Source organism: Homalodisca vitripennis, chromosome 3, assembly GCF_021130785.1.
Source record: "Homalodisca vitripennis isolate AUS2020 chromosome 3, UT_GWSS_2.1, whole genome shotgun sequence".
Taxonomy (NCBI): domain Eukaryota; kingdom Metazoa; phylum Arthropoda; class Insecta; order Hemiptera; family Cicadellidae; genus Homalodisca; species Homalodisca vitripennis.
The window spans coordinates 194955516-194977907 of NC_060209.1; the positions used below are offsets into that span (position 1 = coordinate 194955516).

General features: G+C 35.5%; 1 protein-coding gene across 1 annotated transcript in view; it reads left to right on the top strand.

The window, feature by feature from the left end:
- The window catches only part of LOC124358538 (histone deacetylase 11-like), a 48561-nt gene that overhangs the window by 17070 nt on the left and 9099 nt on the right, over positions 1-22392 (top strand). Inside the window, exon 5 of the mRNA XM_046810836.1 lies at positions 9387-9495. Within this exon, the coding sequence (XP_046666792.1) occupies positions 9387-9495 (109 nt within the window). The remainder of the gene's footprint in view (positions 1-9386; positions 9496-22392) is intronic.

Genomic DNA, 22392 nt, shown 5'->3' on the forward strand with positions numbered 1-22392 from the left:
ACAATTAACTGTTGTCTACAAGAGAACACATTAGCAAAATAAGAAATGTGCTGTGTGTATGAGTACATTGCTTGAGAACTTGAACTGACAGGCAAAGGACATTCTGACACTACTTTTTTACCAGCTAGTTATAGCTCACTTGGCTAATTGACTGCACTGGGGTTCATATCGGCTGGAGATCCTGAGTTCAAATCCTGCTCATGACATTTATTTTTGCCAAAAATAATTTTATGGAAATTGATTATTGAGCCTATATCCATAATTTTTATTGCATAACTATTAATTTTTAGAAATAGACAATAAAAAGAATCTAACTATATTATAATGTTAAAAAACAATGATAAAATATATTTTAAGTAAAAATATATAAACTATACTCAAAAATTCCTTAGTTTAATTTAATTAGTGGATGTAATAAATAAATTTAAAAAATTATAAAAAAAGAGATTAGGAAAATATACGATAAGTGAAATAACTTTGAAAAATGAAAAACGATGTTGAAATGGGATTTGCTGCTGAAGACAATGTGTTTGCAAAGGTGAAGGGTTTTCCACCATGGTCGGCTAAAATAAAAAATATTATACATCAAGATAATAATACGTACTACAATGTTGAATTTTATGGTACTCATGAATGGGCAAAACTAAAATTCTCAGATTTGTACTTATACTTACTTACTTACTGCCGTGGCTCTTGGTACCCAAGGTGGTACTTTGCCTCGCCAACACACTGCCTCCAGATCTCTCTGTCCATTGCCTCTTCTTCCCTTCTTCCCAGTTTTCTTATGTCTCTTCTGATCTGGTCTCGCCATCTCAACTTGGGCCTTTCTGGTGGTCTTCTGCCCTCCGGATTGTTTACAAGGACGTTCTTGACTAAGGAGTTGTCCTCCTTCCTTAGTAAATGGCCAGCCCATCTCATTCTCCCACTTCTCACCTCGGCCACTATGTCTGGGTCCATATATAGTTGCCTCAACTCCACATTATGCTTTATCCTCCACTCTCCATCTTCAAGGGTTGGCCCATAGATTTTTCTCAATAATTTGTTCTCAAATACTATCAAACGTTTTTCTGTTTTTTTACTTAACACCCAGTTTTCTGAGCCATATAACAGAACTGGTCTTATAATGGTTTTATATATACGGAGTTTGGTCTTGTGTGATAGTAGTCGAGAGCTTAATAGCTTGTGGCATGCTGATAAACTTCTGTGTGCTGCATTTATCCTTTGTTGTATTTCCATGTCTTCTTCATTATTATTCGTCAGCATTACTCCCAAATAAGTGAAGTTGTTTACTTTTTCAAATTTGTGCCCTTCTATTTCTATATTATTTTCATTGTTTATTTGGGTTGTTCTCCCACACTCCATTATTTTGGTTTTCTCTTCATTTACGCTTAAACCAACTTTTTGTGTATGGTTTAGGAGTTTTGCGACCAGCACTTCCAGCTCTTCTTTACTCTTCGCTATTATTGCAACATCATCCGCAAATGCAAGAACATTTATTTTGGTCCCTATTGTAATTCCAGCTTCTGTTTGTCTTACTTCTTGTAGAAGTAGTGTAGAATGCTTCCTCTAAAGCTAAATTAAATAGCAATGGGGACAATCCATCCCCCTGTCTTACGCCTGTGCTTACATCAAACTTTTCCAAGATTTCCCCATTTATCCCCATATATTCCCCCGAGATTTGTACTTATACAATGACAATAAAGCGGAGCTTGGTAAACCCAAAACAAGAAATACAAAATTTAACAAAGCACTGCAAGAAATTGAACAATCTATATCTGAATATTCCAATGAAATTTCCATAAATATAGAAAATGAGTGTGCAGTAAATGAAAGTGTTTCGGTCAACAACAGGTTGGAGAAGAGAGTGGCTGAGCATGCTTGTGAGTTACACAATATATTTGGGCAGTTGATTTACAAGCATGGATCTGATGATTACACTGAAATTCTGCAAGCAACTACAAATATTCTTGATGAATATAATGAAACAGTAATAACAAATAATTTACTGAAAGCCCAGATTGAGGAGTTAGAAAGTAAATGTACTCACATTGAGAAAGCTTTAAAAAAAGATAAATCACTTCGGTTGGAGGAGCTTGAGTTGTCTGAATGTATGGAAGCAGATGTGGAAATGGATGTACAAAAACACAAAGACACTATAAAGACATTGACTCAAGACTTATCTATTTATATTGAAGATGCTAAAATTAAAAACAAGGTAATTGAGGAGCTCAATGCTAATACAACTTTTTTAAACAATGAACTAAACCAACTAAATCAAGAAAATAGTTTACTTAATAGCAGAATTAGTCAACTAAAACTAAATATAGAGAATGAAAAATTAAAGTTCACAAGTCAGGTAAATGACTTGAAGTCTCTTGAAAACACCCTAAAACTACAAATAGCACAATTTGAACAGCACCAGAGTAATCTGAACATTAAAAACTTAGATGGTAAAGATGGTATTGTAAATGCTCAGGAAAATAATTTGAATTTATGTACTACATTGTTGGCAAATGAATGGATCCAGGACGATTTAATTTCATTGTATTTTGATTTCCTTCTTCGAAGTATTGTGATGGAAGATGTCTATTTTATGAACCCATGTATTAGTCAAGCTATTAAGTGTGCAGAAAATATTGATGGTTTATTGGAACAGGAGATGATTAGTAAGGCCTATGTATTCATACCAATTAATGATTCTAAGGGAGCAATGGAAGTCAGTGGTTCTCATTGGAGCTTAATGTTGTATGCCAAAACAGAAAACACATTTTATTACTTTGATTCAATGAAAAATTACAATCTTAACCATGCCAAAGATATATTCACAAAGATGGAGTCTCAAAGATGGAGTCTCACATGTGTTCATCAGGGCCATGTTGTTTCATTGAAGTAAAGTGCCCACAACAAAGAGATGGCATTGAGTGCGGCGTCTACATGCTTTTCTTTGTGGATTGGTTGATAAAAATAATATGGGCTCAGGAGGATAATGGGACTTTTGACTTTAAAGGATGTTTTGATTCTTTTGAGATAAATGAGTCTGATATAATCCAGAAACGTTCTATTGTGACCTACTTAACATACAATCTACAATACAAGAAGTTGAGGGAAAATATTGCAAAGGAATTAATTTTTTGTATTTTGAATGGAAAAGGAGACCTCAAAACAAATCAATCCCAGGTAAATATCTATGAGCCCCATGTGATTGCCAAAGAACGGGTACCAGCTATTGAAAACACAACATTACAATATGATAATGAAGAAACATGCAGTGCCACTTCTAACAACCAAGAGTGGTCATTGGTGAAAGGGAAACATAGACTGAAATATTTTAACCACCAGCATTCCAGGAAGGAGTAATGTAAGGCCCTTTCGGGGGTTGATACAGCAAATAGGTATGATGTTTTGAACGGACACTCAGAAATTTATGAAAAGGAAAATAGATTGCCTATAAACAATCTTTCTGCTAACAACCTTACCAAGAAAATAAGTACAGACAAATCTATTCTGGTTAAAACTAAAAATGGTGTGAAAGATAGGAAAATTAAACTTCAGTTTGGAATGGAAGTTAACCTTTGTTCAGATAGTCAGGGTTCACTTTTATCTTCAAAATTGGAGGAGCTGAGCAATGGTAGAGTGAAATGCTTTGGGCTTGTACGAGCTAACACCACTTTGACTCAAGTGATTGACTCTGCTTCACTGAGTGATGATAGCCCAGTGATTCTCCTAGGAGGAAGTAATGATAAGTCTGAATGGTGATTTTCAAGATATTTACTCTAATCTGGAAAACCAATTACTGCTTCTCAGCAAGACTAAGCCTGTTTTTATCACTTCGATTCCACAAAGATTTGACGAAGATTTCAGGATTGTTGATGATCAAGACTTGAGACTCGTTAATAACTACATTACTGAGTTAACAAATAGGTTAAAGAATGTCTTTCTGATTGACTTAAGTGATTTCAGGAGGTTTCACTATACTACTCAAGGCCTCCATTTAAACAAAAGGGGAAAATCTAAATTGGCATATTTAATATTAAATGCTCTTTCAAAATGGCAGTCTACTGTCACTTCAGGAAACTTAAATAAGAGTATGAATATCAACTCCAATCCTGAAGATTGTAACAAACAGCTGTTGAACCTTGTAAGCCATCCTGAAAATTGTATCAACCTTATTGAAGAAGATATGGTTGATACCTTGTCCAGGAGTGAGTTGGAAGTCAACAGCCCAAGTGAACCCAGTGATGTTATTGGTTCTGGGAAAGAAATAAAAGTTCTGGATGCGGACATGTGGCAGGTGATTGAGGACTTGAAAAGTAATGATTCCATTGCCTTCGCCCACTCGATCTCGGGTGATTTCGATCATCCAAGAAGGATGACAGCTGGAGTGGCAGTTACGTTTGCAAAACAGTTCGGCAAGCCTCAGAGGACGGATTGCATAACTGAGTTTCTGGCGTGCCAGAGAAGTGATCCTCAAGCAGCAGCAGTATACAGCCTGATAACCAAAGATCACTATTACGGTAAGCCTAAGAAGAAGGACTATGACAGGGCATTTCTTGACCTGACACTGGAAATCAAGAAGAGGAAGTTCAGCACATTGGTATGCTCACCGATAGGTTGTGTCCCGGGATCATGTCCAGCTCGACCATTTTGCCAAAAACATCAATCTTTTTCATAGGACGACTGGTGCTTCTGTTTTGGTAATCACTAAAGAACAACCAGGAGCTCAAAGACCTTTGCATCTTGGACTTTGTTATTCTGCATTTATCAACAAGCTGAGGGATGAAATCAGGAGGGGAGGCCTTGTGAACCAGCCAGACACAGTAGCACTTACATCCTTGACGAGCTAGCCTCACTCGCCTCATCAAGTCAACGTCCAGAGAAGCAGTCAAAGTTTTTTAGACAATCTGAACACCTCTAAATTAAATGTATCTAAAAATCTGAATGACTCCTCCACCAAGATAAAACCTTCATTTAAATCAAAAAATAGTCTTTTCATAATGCACCAAAATATTCAAAACTTTTTGACTCGAAAACCATCATTAGAAATTGTATTAGATGAAATAAAACCAGACATTTTAATTCTTTCAGAGCATAACCTTCAACCATTAGATATAAATAATACAAAAATAAATTACTACTGTGTTAAATCTTGGTACTGTAGAAAGCAATTTAGAGATGGCGGAGTCTTAATTATGTGTCAAACAAATTTTAATCTAAAAAAGATTGAAATTAATGAATTGGTGATTGATAAAGAATTTGAATGCTGTTTGGCTCAATGTAAAATAGATGGATTATCTGTAGTTTAGTGTAGTTTTGGTTGTTTTAAGTAAAAAATTTAAATACATTGTGTGTGCAGGGGACATAAATATTGACTGTTTGAACAAATCTAGGGCTTCAGATATGTTTGGTAATGTGTTAACTCAACATAATATGTTTTCTATGGTTAACTTTGCCACAAGGGTTGCATTTGATTGTGAAAGCTCTATTGACCATATTTTTACTAATATACCAAAGCACCAACTGTCAATCTCTGGCCTTATCACTGAGCTTTCAGATCATGATGCCCAACTTTTAGAAATCTCATATCAAAATCAAAGCAATAATAAAAATTATTTTACTCAATTAAATAAACAGTTTTCAGATAAAAATAAAAAAATATTCCTAAAAAATTTAGCATCTGAGACATGGTTAAATCTTTATCAGGCACCAGTTGATAAGAAGTATAATACTTTTTATGACATTTTTATGTACTATTTTAACTCATGTTTCCCAAAAGTTAAAACTAGAATAAGGAATTGTAGCAGGATTAATTGGGTAAGTGAGGATTTAAGAAAAGATAAAGAGGACTTAATTTGCTTAAGCCAAACTTTAAGGGTCACAAAAGATATTAATCTAAAGGATATGTTAAAGGAACAGAAAAAGCCGTATTATAAAAATATCATTGACACTAAAAGTAAATATGTAATTAGTACAGTAACAAAGTCTGACAACCCCTGCAAAGCTGTTTGGAAAATTATTAACAATGAAATAAAACCACTTGTAAAAAAAATAATGAAATTAAGTTATCTATTAATGGTAAGGAAGAGAGTGATCCAAGAACAATCTGTAATATATTTAATGAGCACTTTATAAATATAGTAGATGAATATGTAATTCCAAATAGCTTCAAACTAGCTTCAAATTGGTTTTCAGCTAATAACTTACTTTTAAATAATGACAAAACTAAATCAGTTCTGTTTAGTCTTAGGCCTGTTAAAGATGATATTGAGTTTGATAATTGTGTCAAGTTTTTAGGTGTGTACATTGATTGTAAGCTGTCATGGGCAAAACACATTGAACAAATATCAACTAGGCTATCTCGTGTGATTTATCTATTAAGACGTCTTATGAGTTGTGTTCCTAAACATTATATTGTTACTGTTTACTATGGTCTATTTCAGTCCATAATAAGCTATGGTTTGATTTTCTGGGGCAATTCCAGCAACCTTAAAGATATCCTTGTGATACAGAAGAAGGCTGTTCGAATAATTACCAAGTCTCACTACCTGACTAATTGTAAACCACTTTTTATTAATTTAGGTATTTTAACTGTTTTTAATCTCTATATATTTTATTTGTTGTTATATATTCATAAAGATATTTTATCATATAATGTAAGGAATGAAATCCATGAAAGATTTACAAGGCATGGTAATCGTCTTGATGTACCCTTCACAAGATTGGAAAAAATTAGATCTAGCCATACTATAATGTGTATTAGACTATATAATAAGTTACCACTCTCAACCAAAGATTTATCTTTTAGTCTCTTTAAATGTAAGTTACATAGATGGCTGGCTGCTCATCCCTTCTATAGTATCGATGAATTTTTAAACATGCCAAATTCTGAAATTAATGTTTTGTAAGTTTGTTATATATGTAAGATTTATTTATTTTATTTATTGACTATTTATTTTAGTTTATTATTTAGTTTAAGATTTTATTTGATATTTATCAATGTTATTTTAATTCAAGAATTAGGTATAGCAAAAATGATGTTTTATATTATCAATTTACACTAGTTAGTCCTACCTAAGTAGTATAAACATTAACTATGACAAGTTATGATTTGTAACATAAAATGATGACCATGTCGATTGCTATATGCCTAAAGACAATAAAGATTTTGATTTGATTTGATTTGAAATATTGTCAGTAATTCAAATTTTGTATCCAATATCAATCATGGTAAAAATAATAATCAAAATGTTAGACCTACCCTCCAGAAATTTCGAGTCAAACCAATAACTGAATTAGAAATTGAAAAAAATTGTTATGTCTTTTAAAAATAAATACTCGGCTGGTTTCGATGAGGTTCCAATGCCAATTATTAAACATGCAAAAAATTTTCTGATTTGGCCACTCATCCATCTGATTAACTCATCCTTTATAAGCGGTATATTTCCTGATAAGTTAAAAATCTCTAAGGTTAAAACTGTGTTTAAGAAAGGGAACACCACAGATCCTAATAACTACAGGCCCTTGGCTATTCTGTCGAGTTTTTCTAAAATATATGAAAGAGCAATGTATATGAGATTGATGGAGTTTCTTGAAACCAATGAGTTGTTTGAAAGCGAACAGCATGGGTTCAGGCCAGGTAAATCGGTCACAACTGCTGGCATTGACTTTATTGAGTCAATTACAGATGCAGTTGATAGAGGTGACTATGCTGCGGGAATATTTATTGATCTGTGTAAGGCTTTTGATAGTGTTTCACGTAACAACCTAATAAGCACCCTCAGGGACTTGGGTATTATTGGAATGCCACTAAATTGGCTACAATCCTACCTTAAAGATATAAAACAATATGTCGAAACATCATTTAAAAATAAATTTAATCAATTGATATGTATTAATTCCAAGTTAAAAAATATATTACATGGTGTGCCACAAGGATCTATTATTGGGCCAATCTTGTTCTTATGCTACCTTAACGGCTTACCGCAGACTGTAAAAATTCTGGAACTAAAATGTGCTTGTATGCTGATGATTCTAATCTCATTATATCAAACAAATCTTTGCAGGTAATTGAAGATCAAACACGAAGTGATTTGATCTCAGTCAGAAACTATTTCTCCAACAAAAATTTGTTACTTAATCTTGAAAAGACAAATTTTGTCTTATTCAGTACTCGCCAAAATAAATGTGTAGACAGTCCAAAGATCGAAATTGGACAAGTAAAACTTAATCAATTAGACAGTACTAAATTTTTAGGAATGGTTTTTAGACAAAAACTTAACTTGGAATGAGCATACACATGCAGTTCTAAATAAATTATCTTCTGGGTTGTATGCTTTAAGGAGCATATCAAAATTCTGTAGGTTGGATGTTTTTAAATTGGTTTATTTTGCCCATATACACTCCCATATATCTTTTGGTATTGTGTTGTATGGTGCAACAAGTGATCAAAATTTACAAAGTATTCTTCACATTCTGAAACAAGCCATTCGTATAATGATTAATCTGGAGGATCGTGAATCGGCAAAGCAACATTTTCAAACTCTAGGTATTCTTACTGTGTATGGCTTGTACATATTAGACATTGTGGTGGCTGTTAGGAAAGCTAGGGATAGACTTCCTGTATTGGGATCATCACATGGCTACTTGACTAGAAATCGAAACCAGTTGGCAGTACCAAAATTAAAATTAGAATTTAAGAGAAAAAACCCATTAGTTGCTGGAGTAAAGTTTTACAATAGTATCCCCGAAAATATCAAAAGCATTCCTAATGTCAAATTGTTCAGATTAAAATTAAAAGAATATTTTGTTGACAAAACATTATACTCATTTAGTGAGTTTTTTGAAAGCAGTGTGGAATAAACTATAGATTATTGATTAAATATTAATTATACTTTTGTTTATATACATACTGTTTTAGCAAATTAACTTATGTATTTAGTTCTTAAATCTAAGTTCATACTATTGACACCGTTTATATTTGTATATTTATTTTTGTAATGTAATGTGCAAATGGTAAATAAAGATTGTTTTGAATTTGAATATACTGCTAGCTCGTTGTTACCATATTTTTAATGGTTCTTGTTCTTGTCTTGCTGTAATTTTAATATTAATTAGGCTTTCAAACTTTGTTGGCTATTATTTCTGTGATCTTCAAATTAGTTATTTTTAACAATAGTTATTAAATACTACCTACCAAAGTACCGTAATTAAGTATATCGGTTATTATTTATACCTGTTATTATTAATAGAGCTTTGTGAATTTATGACAAGGTCTGTGCCGTATCAAAGCTTTATAGAGAAATTTGAATTCAATCAGGTTTTATCTAGTTACAGTTTTAAACAGACTTGATTAAATTGTTATTTAGACTGATACTTACTGTAATTTACAGATACTTAGACGAGAGCCTAGCCAACTTCCACCCTGACATCCTGGTATACAACGCAGGGACTGACATCCTGGAGGGAGACAGTTTAGGACTTCTCTCTGTCTCTGCTCTTGTAAGCTGTTCCTCACATTCTGTGCTGCCTTTATTTATATATGGTTTACACATAAGTATGGTTTGTGTAAGATAAATCATGAAGCATATCAAAGTATTGTATGATACCTTCTCAAATAAGTACACAGCTTGAAGCATGTCAAAGTATTGTATGACACCTTCTCACATAAGTATGGTTCATGCAGTACACAGCTTGAAGCATGTCAAAGTATTTTATGATACCTTCTCAAATAAGTATGGTTCATGCAGTACACAGCTTGAAGCATGTCAAAGTATTTTATGATACCTTCTCACATAAGTATGGTTCATCCAGTACACAGCTCGAAGCATATCAAAGTATTGTTTGACACTTTCTCACATAAGTATGGTTCATGCAGTACGCAGCTTGAAGCATGTCAAAGTATTGTATGACACCTTCTCACATAAGTATGGTTCGTGTAAGATAAATCATGAAGCATATCAAAGTATTGTATGATACCTTCTCAAATAAGTATGGTTCATGCAGTACACAGCTTGAAGCATGTCAAAGTATTTTATGATACCTTCTCACATAAGTATGGTTCATCCAGTACACAGCTCGAAGCATATCAAAGTATTGTTTGACACTTTCTCACATAAGTATGGTTCATGCAGTACGCAGCTTGAAGCATGTCAAAGTATTGTATGACACCTTCTCACATAAGTATGGTTCGTGCAGCAATACACAGCTCGAAGCATATCAAAGTATTGTATGATAGCTTCTCACATAAGTATGGTTTGTGCAGTACACAGCTCGAAGCATATCAAAGTATTGTATGATAGCTTCTCACATAAGTATGGTTTGTGCAGTACACAGCTCGAAGCATATCAAAGTATTGTATGATAGCTTCTCACATAAGTATGGTTCATTCAGTACACAGCTTGAAGCATGTCAAAGTATTGTATGACACCTTCTCACGCAAGTATGGTTCAGTGGTGCACGCATAAATCTTCACTGGGGCTGTCCGGACCACCAGGGAGTTGGGGTTTTGGAAAAGCCCTCACACAGCATGGGGATCTAAGATTAACTTGAGTTATATTACAATATTGCTTCTTTATTTCTGTATTTTGACATAAAAAACTGCTTACTAACAATAACTTTCAGTTTTTATGCCATGTACAATGAAAAAACACTTTTTTGGCGCTTTTCAACCAAACAGCTATTTTGAAAATTCATATCTGATTTGTGATCATGACTGGAGATTAGTGCTCTAAACTTTTCCTCATGAATCTCGACAGGAGGCGGCCCCTACCCCCAACCTTACCCATCCAGAATATCCCGTCACTCTGGAAGCAGTGCAAAAGTCCTTATAGGACTAGGTGCAATTTTATAAGCTTCTTGTACTAAGAGAAAAGAAAACATTAGGGGTTTTTACCTCATCACTCTATAGTCTCAAATTTAATTGAACTCTATTTGGATATTTCTTTATCAAATCAAATCAAAAATTCTTTATTTGTAATTTCATGGAGAAATACAATGGCGTCATGGTAGTAAAGTCATATTTTATATAAATATACAAAAGTGGTGTTTAATTTTACAAATTTTGATGTTGTTGTTTTAAGTCAGTGAATTCTTTGATCGAGTAAAAGGACCACTCCAGGAGCCATTCTTGAAGTTTCCTCTTAAAATTTTTTTGTCTGGAGATCTTCTTCAAGTAGTCAGGAAGGCAGTTAAACAATTTTGGTCCCATGTAGCTTGGCTTCTCTTCATATAGGCTGAGACGGTGGTTCTGCAAAATGAAATTGTTTCCATGCCTGGTGTTGTAATAATGGAGCTGTCCTGTTCTTGTTAGATTTTGATTAGTAGTGTAAAGGATAACTTCCTGGATGTAGAGGGATACTGATGTGAGTATCTTTAGTTCTTTAAATGTATTTCTGCAGGAGTCAAGAGGATTGAGGTTGGCTAAGATCCTAATTGCTTTTTTTTTAATTACCAGGATATGTTGCACATTTTTTGCTGAGGAGTTGCCCCAGACTGTTATGCCATATCGGAGATGAGCCTCAAAAAGTGCGAAATAGGCAATTCTAGTTATCTCCTGAGTATTGGTAGCCTTTAGTCTTTTAAGGACATTAGATGCAGGAGTTAAGTTTTGAACAAAGTTGATCAATATGTGGTGTCCAGGTGAGTTTGTCATCAATAGTTACTCCTAAGTATTTAGCTTTATTATCAAGGTCAACTTCTGGGAGTCTTGTCAATTCTACTGTTCTTCTTCCAAAGTTTAGTTGTTGAGTCTTATGGTCGTTTAATACTAAGTCATTCTGATTACAATATTGTTTTGCTGTATTTAGAGGGATAAAGGATGCTATTTCTAGTTCTTGTACTTGTTTATTTGCTATGAGGAGGATAGTATCATCAGCATACATGAGTACCTGGCTAAGAGATAGTTTGGGAGATTGTTGGTGAGCAGAATAAAAAGTACTGGCCCCAAGACAGATCCTTGAGGAACGCCTCTACTTAAAGGGAGTGGTGTTGATGTTACACGATATGAGGTGTTGTTTTTGATATATGATATTTCTACCATTTGTGTTCTTCCCTCCAGGTAGCTTGTAAACCAATTGGTTGCATTTCCTCTGACTCCCATATTATTCATCTTTTGAAGGAGGATATTATGGTCCAGGCAGTCAAATGCTTTAGTAAAATCCAGAAAAAGGCCAGTCATAGCAGCTCCATCTTCCATCTGATCTATAATGAATTCAGTGAGTTCTATCAATGCTGAAATTGTTGACCTTCCTTTCAGAAACCCATGTTGTTGGGTGGTTAGGACATTGTGGTCGGTCAAATGTGTTACAAGCCGGTTTAACATTACTTTTTCAATCACTTTTGAAACTGTAGAGAGAAGAGATATAGGTCTGTAGTTGTTGATGTCAGTTGGAGATCCTTTTTTAGTTTTGGAAACACTTTTGCCAACTTTAGAGCTCTAGGAAAAATGCCTTGGGAGAAAGTTTTGTTGATAATAGATGTCAGAGGTGGTACAAGTTCCTCTGAACAGCCTTTCAAAAGGATTGATGAGATGTCATCCACCCCAGCCAAAGGCTTTTGTTTGAGGTTAGAAATGGCTTCTTCTGTTTCTTTCAGGCTACAAGGCCATAACGATATATCAGGTATATGATTCTGTAGCTGGTTGAGTTGTTTGCTTGTTTGTGTGAGTCCAATTTCTGTTAATGTTTTGTCAGCTACTGTTGTAAAATAGAGATTAAGGTGGTTTGCAACAAGTAGTGGGTCTGTTTGGAGTTTCCCATCAATTTCTAGTTCTATGGAGTCTGAAGTCCTGTTGTCCCGGCATCTTTCATAATTTATCACTTGCCATAGGACTTTTTGCTTGTTACTAGATTGCTCAATGAAATGTGATGTAGCCTGTTTTCTGAGTTCCTTAAGCTGTAGATCATACGCCCTTTTTTGCAACAGTTTCAGCTTTATCTACGTCTCTTCCATGAAAATTTTGTTTCTCCAAGGCCTTCAGATAGTCAGTGTTTAACCTATGAGATTCTTTGTTAGTTTCTATGCTTTTGTTTCTTCTTTGCCCTTGTTTTTTTATATGGACAAGCTGCATTGAGTGTTCTACACAACACATTACTAAAGAACTCATAGGCTTTGTCAACGTCATGTGTATTCAGGGCCGTCCCCAGTATTTAATGCGCCCGGGGCAAATCATGCCTTGGGGGCCCCCACATAAAAATTACATTTCGTCAGTACAGCCATACCAAGTGATAAGGAATTTTTGGAAATTGTTATATGTAAATAAATACTCCAGTTTTCTGTGTGTAACAAAATACCAAATATATTATATATGTACATTTAAACATGTTTTAGAATAGATAATAGAATATTGAATAGACCTATATACATAGATTTAAAGAAATTATTACTTTGGCTCTTTGGCATACAATACTTTTGTGGAACTTTAGGGCTATTAATAGTAGTAACAGATATAAACACAATGCATAACTATTTCAATCTTAATGTCATAACTATTATTTACCTTTGACAGAGATAGTTTTATTTTTTTAAAGAAATCTTCCTGGCCTTTGCACTAGCAAACTTCTTGATAACATCTTCTACCTTCAGCCTTTTACATTCTTCATTTTCAATAGACAGCATAGAAAGGGATGACAGTCTCTCCTGAGACATTGAAGCAAGTAGGTTTTTATTAATTTAAGCTTACTAAAGCTTCTTTCACAACTGGCAACAGATATGGGAATAGTTAGAAGGATTCGAAGTGCAATCCATAAGTTTGTGTATAGGTCCTTTCTGCCTGTCTTCTTAATCACTTTTAAAACTTGTAATGGGGTTGCCTTAGCTAGGCTTACTTCATTCACAATAGTTTTGACATGAAGGAGTCCCTGATAAAGTTCTTTTCCGCTTATGTCAGAGGTTTGCCCAAACGATAGGTTTCTGACAACATTCCTTCAAATCTTCTGCGTGAGTTGTGGTTTGAAAACTGAATCAACCTTTCTTTTAGGGAAGCCTGCATAATGTCCAATAGTGGGTAGAAAACGTTTCTTTAAATTCTTCTTCTGGGGTTGCTTTGTAGTCACTTTTACTTTCATAATCAAAAAGCTTATTTTTTGTTCTTTGGCGTTTTTCTTTAAACAATGGTTCCACGTCAATTTCACTACAAATCTCTTTGGCTTTTGAAACTGAGTCATTTAAACCGTCTTTACGAAAATCATCTATGAACTGTAAAGTTTTTTGCAGCAGATTTGATATTAAAGCAATATCAGTGCTTTTACCTTGTAAGGTTTTACTTATCAAGTTTACCTCAAACAAAACATCGTGCCAAACAATAAGGCAAACCAGAAATGAATGCGAATTTGGAAGGACTTAGCTTCAGATGAGATTGTAGGGTCATTGACAGTTTCACTCAGTTCTACAAGAGCGTCAAGGACGTCTTTGTACTGGTATCGAACGGCAGATACAGAACTTATTCGAGCCTCCCATCTTGTTTCACAAACCTTTTTCAAAGTTAAACCTTTAACATGGTCACTGACAACGCACCAACGTTTTGGAGATGATGCGAAAATAGTGTAAATCCTTTGAAGGATTCCAAAAAGTAGAGTAGACTTGACGGATGATCTGGCTCCATCTGCAACAACCAAGTTGAGGCTGTGGCATCCGCAGGGTGTAAATACATCTAAAGGATATTCTGAGGATATTCGTGATTGGACCCCTTTTTTAGCTCCTGCCATGTTTGCGCCATTGTCGTACCCTTGCCCGCGGCAGTTACTCATGTCCAAACCACATAACTCTACCTCTTCTGTTAACAATTGAGTCAATGCTTCCCCTGTTGACTCCTCAGTAATCGTGTAGCCTATAAAACTTTCTTCAATAACAATTTCACCATCGATCTCCTCTTCTTTGTGAACATAGCGAATGGTGAGAGATGTTTGTTCCTTATGACACGTCTGGCGTACAATCCAACATAACTGAGAAGTACCGTGACAGCTTTATTTTCTCGATTATATTGTTTTTCACCTCCTTTGCCAGACAGTTTATCAAGTAATTTTGAATATTGACACTTAACATTTGAACTCGATATTCACTCTCTTCAATGCATCTTAAATGTTCCATCATAACCGGATCAAACTCTCCTAGTAACTGGATAAGGCCAAGGAAGTTTCCGTTATTTTTTGTAAAAAGTTTTGTTGAGTTTTCACGAAAAGCCAAGTTGTGTTCTCCTAAGTAAATAATACTTACTTACTTACTTACTGCCGGGGCGTAACAAATCTCAGTCGATTCTTTGCCTCGTCTATGAGCCTCTTCCACGCCACCCTGTCTTCCGCCAGATCCACAGACCCTCCACACCGGGTCACATCTTCGACCACTTGATCGCACCATCTTATCTTTGGCCTACCCACAGGGCGCCTTCCTGCCGGTACCGCCTGGTAGACCTCTTTTAACCTTGTGCCCTCCTGTCTCCGATGTACATGTCCTAGCCAGCTAATTCTCTTTGCCTTCACCAAAGCCACAATATCAGGATCTTGGTATACACTGCGTAATTCTCTATTTTTTCTTATTCGCCACACCCCTTCATCACATATTGGTCCAAATATTTTTCGGAGAACTTTATTCTCAAAAACAATCAACCGCCCCTCATTTTTCTTCGTTAATGTCCATGTTTCACTTCCATACATTAGGACTGGTTGAATGATTGTTTTATAAATTCTTATTTTGGAGCATTGTGACAACAATCTTGACGTAAAGAGTTTTGTACACGCCCCAAGACACCTATTTGCATTAGCTAATTTGCTTTGTATCTCTATATCCTCCAAGTAAATAATAATAGCAATAATTCTTCTTAGTATGTTTTGCCATCTCTCGGCTTCTTTTTGTATTTGGCCCATGAGCTCAGTATCAATTGCTGCATTTTGGTTGATTCTACGTTCAGCTTCAATCCATTGCTGGGTAAACTTAAAATGCTCAGATGACGTTTCGTGAGATGAAGCTCGCTCATGAAATTTTTTCCAATTATTGAATCCTTGCTTTTTGCCAAAACTTGAGTGTGGATTATTGTCAAATAAACGACATGGAAAGCAGAACACTGAATCAGAAGAGCAAGAATAAACTAACCACCGCCTTTTCACTTTCTCGCCATTTTCTGCGTGGCGATATTGAAAATCATTTGAAAAATGACGCTTTTCACTGTTTAGTGGATAGTCATCATTACTTTTTTTAAATGACGGAGCACCCCTTGTTATGATTTCATCTCTCTCTGACAGTTAAATTTTCAGGCCACGTTGACGGGTCATTTGAAAAATTGTTATTTTGGTAGTTTAACATTTCAACAGTTCTCTTCTTAAGCTTGTCACTGGTTTCCTCCTTCAGTATTTCAGCAGTCTCCTCTACCTCAGTTAAAATTAGGTCTTGTTCACATTCATGGTCGAAGTCCTGAGTATTTGAAGTAGCGAGTAAAGATGAAGTAGGTTGTTGGGTAGTGCCCTCAGCTATTGTGAAGAATTTTGTCAACTTGGGTACTTTACTTAAAAGAGCACTGTGAGCTAATTCACTGTCTTTTGTTAATTTTCGTCTCTGAGCACCTGATAGTTTTTTTAGACATTTTAATAAAATAATCTGAAATAAAATGAAACTTCTTCAAAAAATTATGCTTGTTTACTTAAAATAAAATTAAAAAATAATGTTTAAATCTGTTGGTCTACATGTTGCACATAGTACCTTGGTCGAAACAACATTTACATAATTATTACCAATACATATGACAACCAACACATATTTAACTACCACATGTCTGTAGCTTTTGTATATGTAGGTACTAATACAAAACGAAGCTCACATCTCACGTACACATTCGCTTAATTTCACAGCTCTAAGTCTCTACAAACACTAAACACACGAGAGTAGTTAGCAACCTATACGATTGTTGATTGTTGATGTGAGTATGTGACTTGGGGGTACAGTCGTCTTTAACTGGTGATTTAATGGTGAAATAAACAAGGATAAAGTTTCAAACTGTAGAGATCAGAAGTTTGTAGTGGACTACAGTGATTTTTATAATAGGTGTAACTGTCTGCTATATTTGATTTATTAAATAGCATATTTTTAATCTTAAGGAAAAATAACCTCAAAAGTCAAGTATTTTAGGCCTACTACTGTATTAGTAGGAAATTAAGAATATACTTTATCCTTAGTGTAAATTAATTTTGATTTTAATAATAATAAAGTGATAAACTTACTCCTAAAGAAAACATTCATTTCAAAATACATCTAATGTAAAATACGTTTAATCAGTTTTGGACATTCCAGTGATAACATGCTACCAATAACATGCTAGCAACTAACAGCACTGTCAAACTGACAAGCCTTGTTATCTTATCTGCAGCCTCTCTGATAAGAGCAGTATAGCTCAGGCAGTAGAGTGCTGGATTCATAAACTTGAGATTCCTGGTTCAAATCACAGTGAAGGCAACTAATTTTTGCTAGCTACTATTGTGACTCTAATTATTTAAAATTAATATTTTCTGAACAGAAATAATTTTTTACTTTTCTTGTTTTATTTAATATCTATACATACACTATTAGTTTTTATTACCTTGTCTTAATAACACTATTATAAATATATAAATTATAAATAATAATAAATTAATAAATAATAATAAATATTAATTAAATAGTTGCTCAAAATGCCAAAAGACAAATCAAACAACCCAAAATATCCATGTGGTGTCTGTAGTATTGGAGTAAAATACTCCAGCATTAAATGTACTGGTCCCTGCGGTCTCTGGTTCCACGGTGGATGTGTTTACATCTTGGACGGACAGTTGAAAAAAACTCTCAAAGGAAGAAATTTCATCATATAGGTGCAAAAACTGCAGCATGTCTCACCCAGTACAAAACACAAATCACCTATTGGGCTCTCACGCACTGGAAACCTCCTGTATCAAGGATAACTGTCACGCCCAAATACGCATGAATAGCTCAGAGGTATTAAATAGCTCCATTAAAGAACTTGAATGTAGTCTAATTGAAAATAATTTATTAGAAGAGTCAAATAACGATGACCACAAATTGCAGATGGCTGCCAAAATAGGTTCGGCCTTACTAGAAGAAAATAAAATTCTAAAAGAAGAAAAATTTAAGTTAGAAACCAGATTAACAATAGTGGAAGGGAAATTGGAAGAGTTGGAAATTGAGGAAAAAAAAACACATAGACAGAATTGAAAGTTTATTACAACAGAATGCCGCATCACAAGACCAGCTAAATAAGGAAAAACAACTACGTCAAGAATCTCAAGCCATTTTTGAAGAGCATGATCGTAAGTTAAATCAACTTATTGACAGTCATCTAAGAAAGCTTGACCAGCAAGAAAAGACTATTTTCAGGTTGCAAAAGAAAATTGATGGACATGAAGGGATAAATAAAACTTACAAAGACTCCTGTGTGCAAACTACACCTCCAGTAAATGACCTAACAAAAAACACGCAAAGTACACCATTTATATTGATTGAACTAGCGGAAATAAAAACAAAACTAAGTCAGTTAGAGTTAGCAATCAAAACCCCACCATCTGAAATTGCAACAAAAAATAATATTTCCCCTAAAGTGACACTGACCCCCTCAGTACAGCATATTTCATCCCCAAGGAGGAAAGTAGGTACTGGGATGAAGAGGAATGTATTTAGTATCTCCCTGCAAGCAGCTAAATACAAAAAAAGGACTACCCCCAAAGCGAAATGCACTAACCTGAACCAAAGAGAGAGTCAAGAACTTATGTGCAATTCTCAAACTGACAAAAATAAGGACAACCAAGAGGCAAATGACACAACAAAAATTACTTTCAATCGACCGGCTCCTATAACAGCCCACAAACTAGGAGAAGGTGAGACTCATGAAGAATTCTTCGTAAAGCGCTTTTCCAACTTCAAGAAGACTATGGACGACCATAAAGGAGCTCCCAAAATTGTCCCAGAAAATAAAAATATGACTCCAGAAATAGACGAAAAACCAGATAATGTTCCAGACAATAGTACAGCCATGACAACCCCTAATAATTTTTTACAGCAGGCTCAATACAAAAAACAACGTTACAGAACAAGAATTTTTCTACGCACAACAAATCAGGCTTTCCAACCAAATACAGCACTAAAAGCTCAAGTGAAACCTCAACAATAAGTATACTGCACCAAAACGTGAGAGGCCTAACCAACAAAATAGAAAGACTAAATCATTTCTTAAGAACCCTCCAGCCTACAATTATAATTCTGACTGAACACGGGTTAAGCTCCGAAACCTTGCTCTTAACAAAAGTCAATGGCTACAAATTAATAACAGACTTTTGCAGAGAACAACACAAATTAGGAGGGGTTGCCATCTACATTGACGAAACCGCAGATATCTGTGTAGAAATGCTAGACATAAAAAACCACTCCATGGAACTCCTCTGTGAGGCAGCCATGGTAAAAATTGGCACTAAACAATGCTCCTTCCATCTACTTGGCCTCTATCGACCTCCAGGAGGAAACACCAAACAAGCTATGGAGGTCATATCAGCAATTCTTTCAACATCTCAGACAGATGCAAGACAAATTATTGTAATGGGTGACGTTAATTTTAATAGATTGACAGCAAACCAAGATAACGACTTATTTGAAGAAGAACTATCAACATTTGGGATCAAGCGTCTACCACTCCCAGCAACAAGAACGACCAGTACCACTGCAACATCAATTGACTGCATCTGCACAAATGTACCTGAGGACAATATTAGCTACAGTATCATACAAAGCGGATTATCCGACCACACCGGCCAACTTTGCAAGGTACAGTATGAAGGGAATAAAGTTAAAAAACAGGAAAACTCCTTCAAGAGGAATTTCAGCAAGCGAAACCTAGATAATCTAAAAATGGAACTTATCACAGAAAGCTGGGACAGTGTACACAATGCCCAAGATGCTGAAGAAGCATATAACTCATTTCATGCCATTGTAAGGAGAGCATTAGACATTGCATGTCCCCTCTCAAAATCAAGGCCTAGAGGGAAGCCAAAACTCAAGTTCCAATATGACCCTGAAGTAAACACACTTAAAGAAAATTTCCTCAAGTGCTTGTACAGATATGAACTGACAGGAAGTGAACTTGATAAGGACACAATGAAACAAAAAAAGAAAACTTATGACCTAAAACTTAGAGAACTCAGGCGAGCAGCTGCAAATGAGCACATAGCCAGCTCTGACAATAAATCTAAGGCACTCTGGAGCATCATCAGTGGAGAAAAACATAAAAAAAGTCTGATGACACACTTAGACAGCTAGAAATTGATGGAAAAATAGAAGACAGCCCAATGGCAATTGCAGAGCACTTAAACAGCTATTTCTGCCGGGTAGCAGATATCACTCTTAATCAAAATCGCAGTGCTCTCCAAATTAATACTGTTCCACCACAGCCCACCGCAAATATCCAACAGAACCCACAACTAACCATGGCCCCCACCACACATAATGAAGTACTGTCTGTAATACAGACATTAAAACCTAAACTGTCATGTGGCATTGATGAAGTCCCATCAAAGGCAGTCAAGCATTGTGCAAACCAATTAGCAGCTCCACTCGTCACAATAATTAACAAATCCTTTGATAATGGTCACTTCCCTTCAAAACTAAAACTCTCAAAAGTCTACCCAAAGCACAAGAAGGGATCAAAAACCAAACTTGAAAATTATCGACCAATCTCTTTAATCTCTCCTTTCTCAAAAATTATAGAAAAAATTGCACTAAAAAAGGATGGTACAACACTTGCAAGAACAAGAACTGCTATCAAATTGCCAACATGGATTCTTGAAGGGAAGATCCACCATCACTGCAATGACAAGCTTAGTAGAACATATCACAGACCAACTAGAAGATAATAAATTTGTCTCAGCCATCCTTTTAGACTACAGCAAAGCATTCGATTGCTTAGGGCATGATTTGATTGTGAAGAAACTATCAATTCTAGGCTTCCAAGGCAAATCAAGGCATTGGGTGGCAAGCTATCTAGCAGATCGCAGCCAGATTGTGGAAATCCATAGAACCATAAATAATAAATCGTGTACTTTTAGGTCCCAAACTCAGCCAATAACTAGAGGGGTGCCCCAGGGTTCAGTCTTGGGTCCTTTCTTGTTTGTGCTGTTTACCAATGACTTTAATGACTTCATTAACCACAACAACATCCTCCCCATTATGTACGCAGATGACACTACACTTCTTCTTCAACATGACACAGCACAGGGACTACACTCAACAATCACTACATCAACTGGAAAAGCTTTACAATACTGTCTACAAAATGACTTGGCAATCAATCCGTCAAAAACCACTCAGCTAAATTTCAGTAGAAGACATGAACAGATCCCAGAAGTTCCCAACATCTTGGTAGAAAATCATTCTAAATTATTGGGCATGACAATAGACACCAATCTTTCCTGGACTGAACATGCTGATACATTGAGCAAAAAACTTGGACCTGGAATTTTTGTTGTGAGAAGAATAAAGTGGATAGCTGGACAAGAGGCTGCAAAAGCAGCATACCATGCGCTGGTAGAATCACACATAAGATATGGCCTGATTATATGGGGAGGAACTTCACAACAGAACCTTGACAGAATACTGGTGCAACAGAAAAAAAGCTATAAGAGCACTCGCCAACCTCACTCCAACAGAGAGTTGTAGAGATGCCTTCAAATCACTGAGGATTATGACTGTCATTGCCCTTTACATTTACTCAGTAGTTGTCTACACAGACCAGGCAGAGCTTACCACAGGAGAAAACATTCACTCCTACAACACACGGAGAGCAGCAGACTATCATCTTCCAGCGCACCGCACCACACAATACAGCAGAAAACCATCATATATCGGACAGAAAGTTTTCAACTCACTTCCAACAAATCTGAAAATCCTCAACGGCCAACAACTGAAATGCCATCTGCAAGACTGGCTGATGGAGCGACCATTTTATTCAATGAAGGAATATTTTGAAACAAGATGACTGAAGCAAGACCGAAACTTGAAGGACCTATTTTCTTTGTATATAAACTTGTATCTCTTGACGAATGTACATTTCTTAAAGAAATTGTAATAAAGATTTTGATTGATTGATTGATTGATACGGTGTAGACGCAATGACAGTGACAGTTGGAGTTGCGAGTGCGGTGTTGCCAAATGGTCTAAGTTGTTTTTTGCCGCGCGGTGTTGCCAATTTTAACTTACTAAAAATAAACAGTATTTTTAAGTATATGGTTCAAACCAAGTTCTTTTTAACAAATATTAAGGCACCGGATTGGGGGTTTGTATGTATATAGTAGAATATCGTTGAAATTTTGTTTAACAAATTTAATATTGACTATGAGTAAGGCACCTCCTAGCCGCGGGCCCCCCCCCCTTCGGACG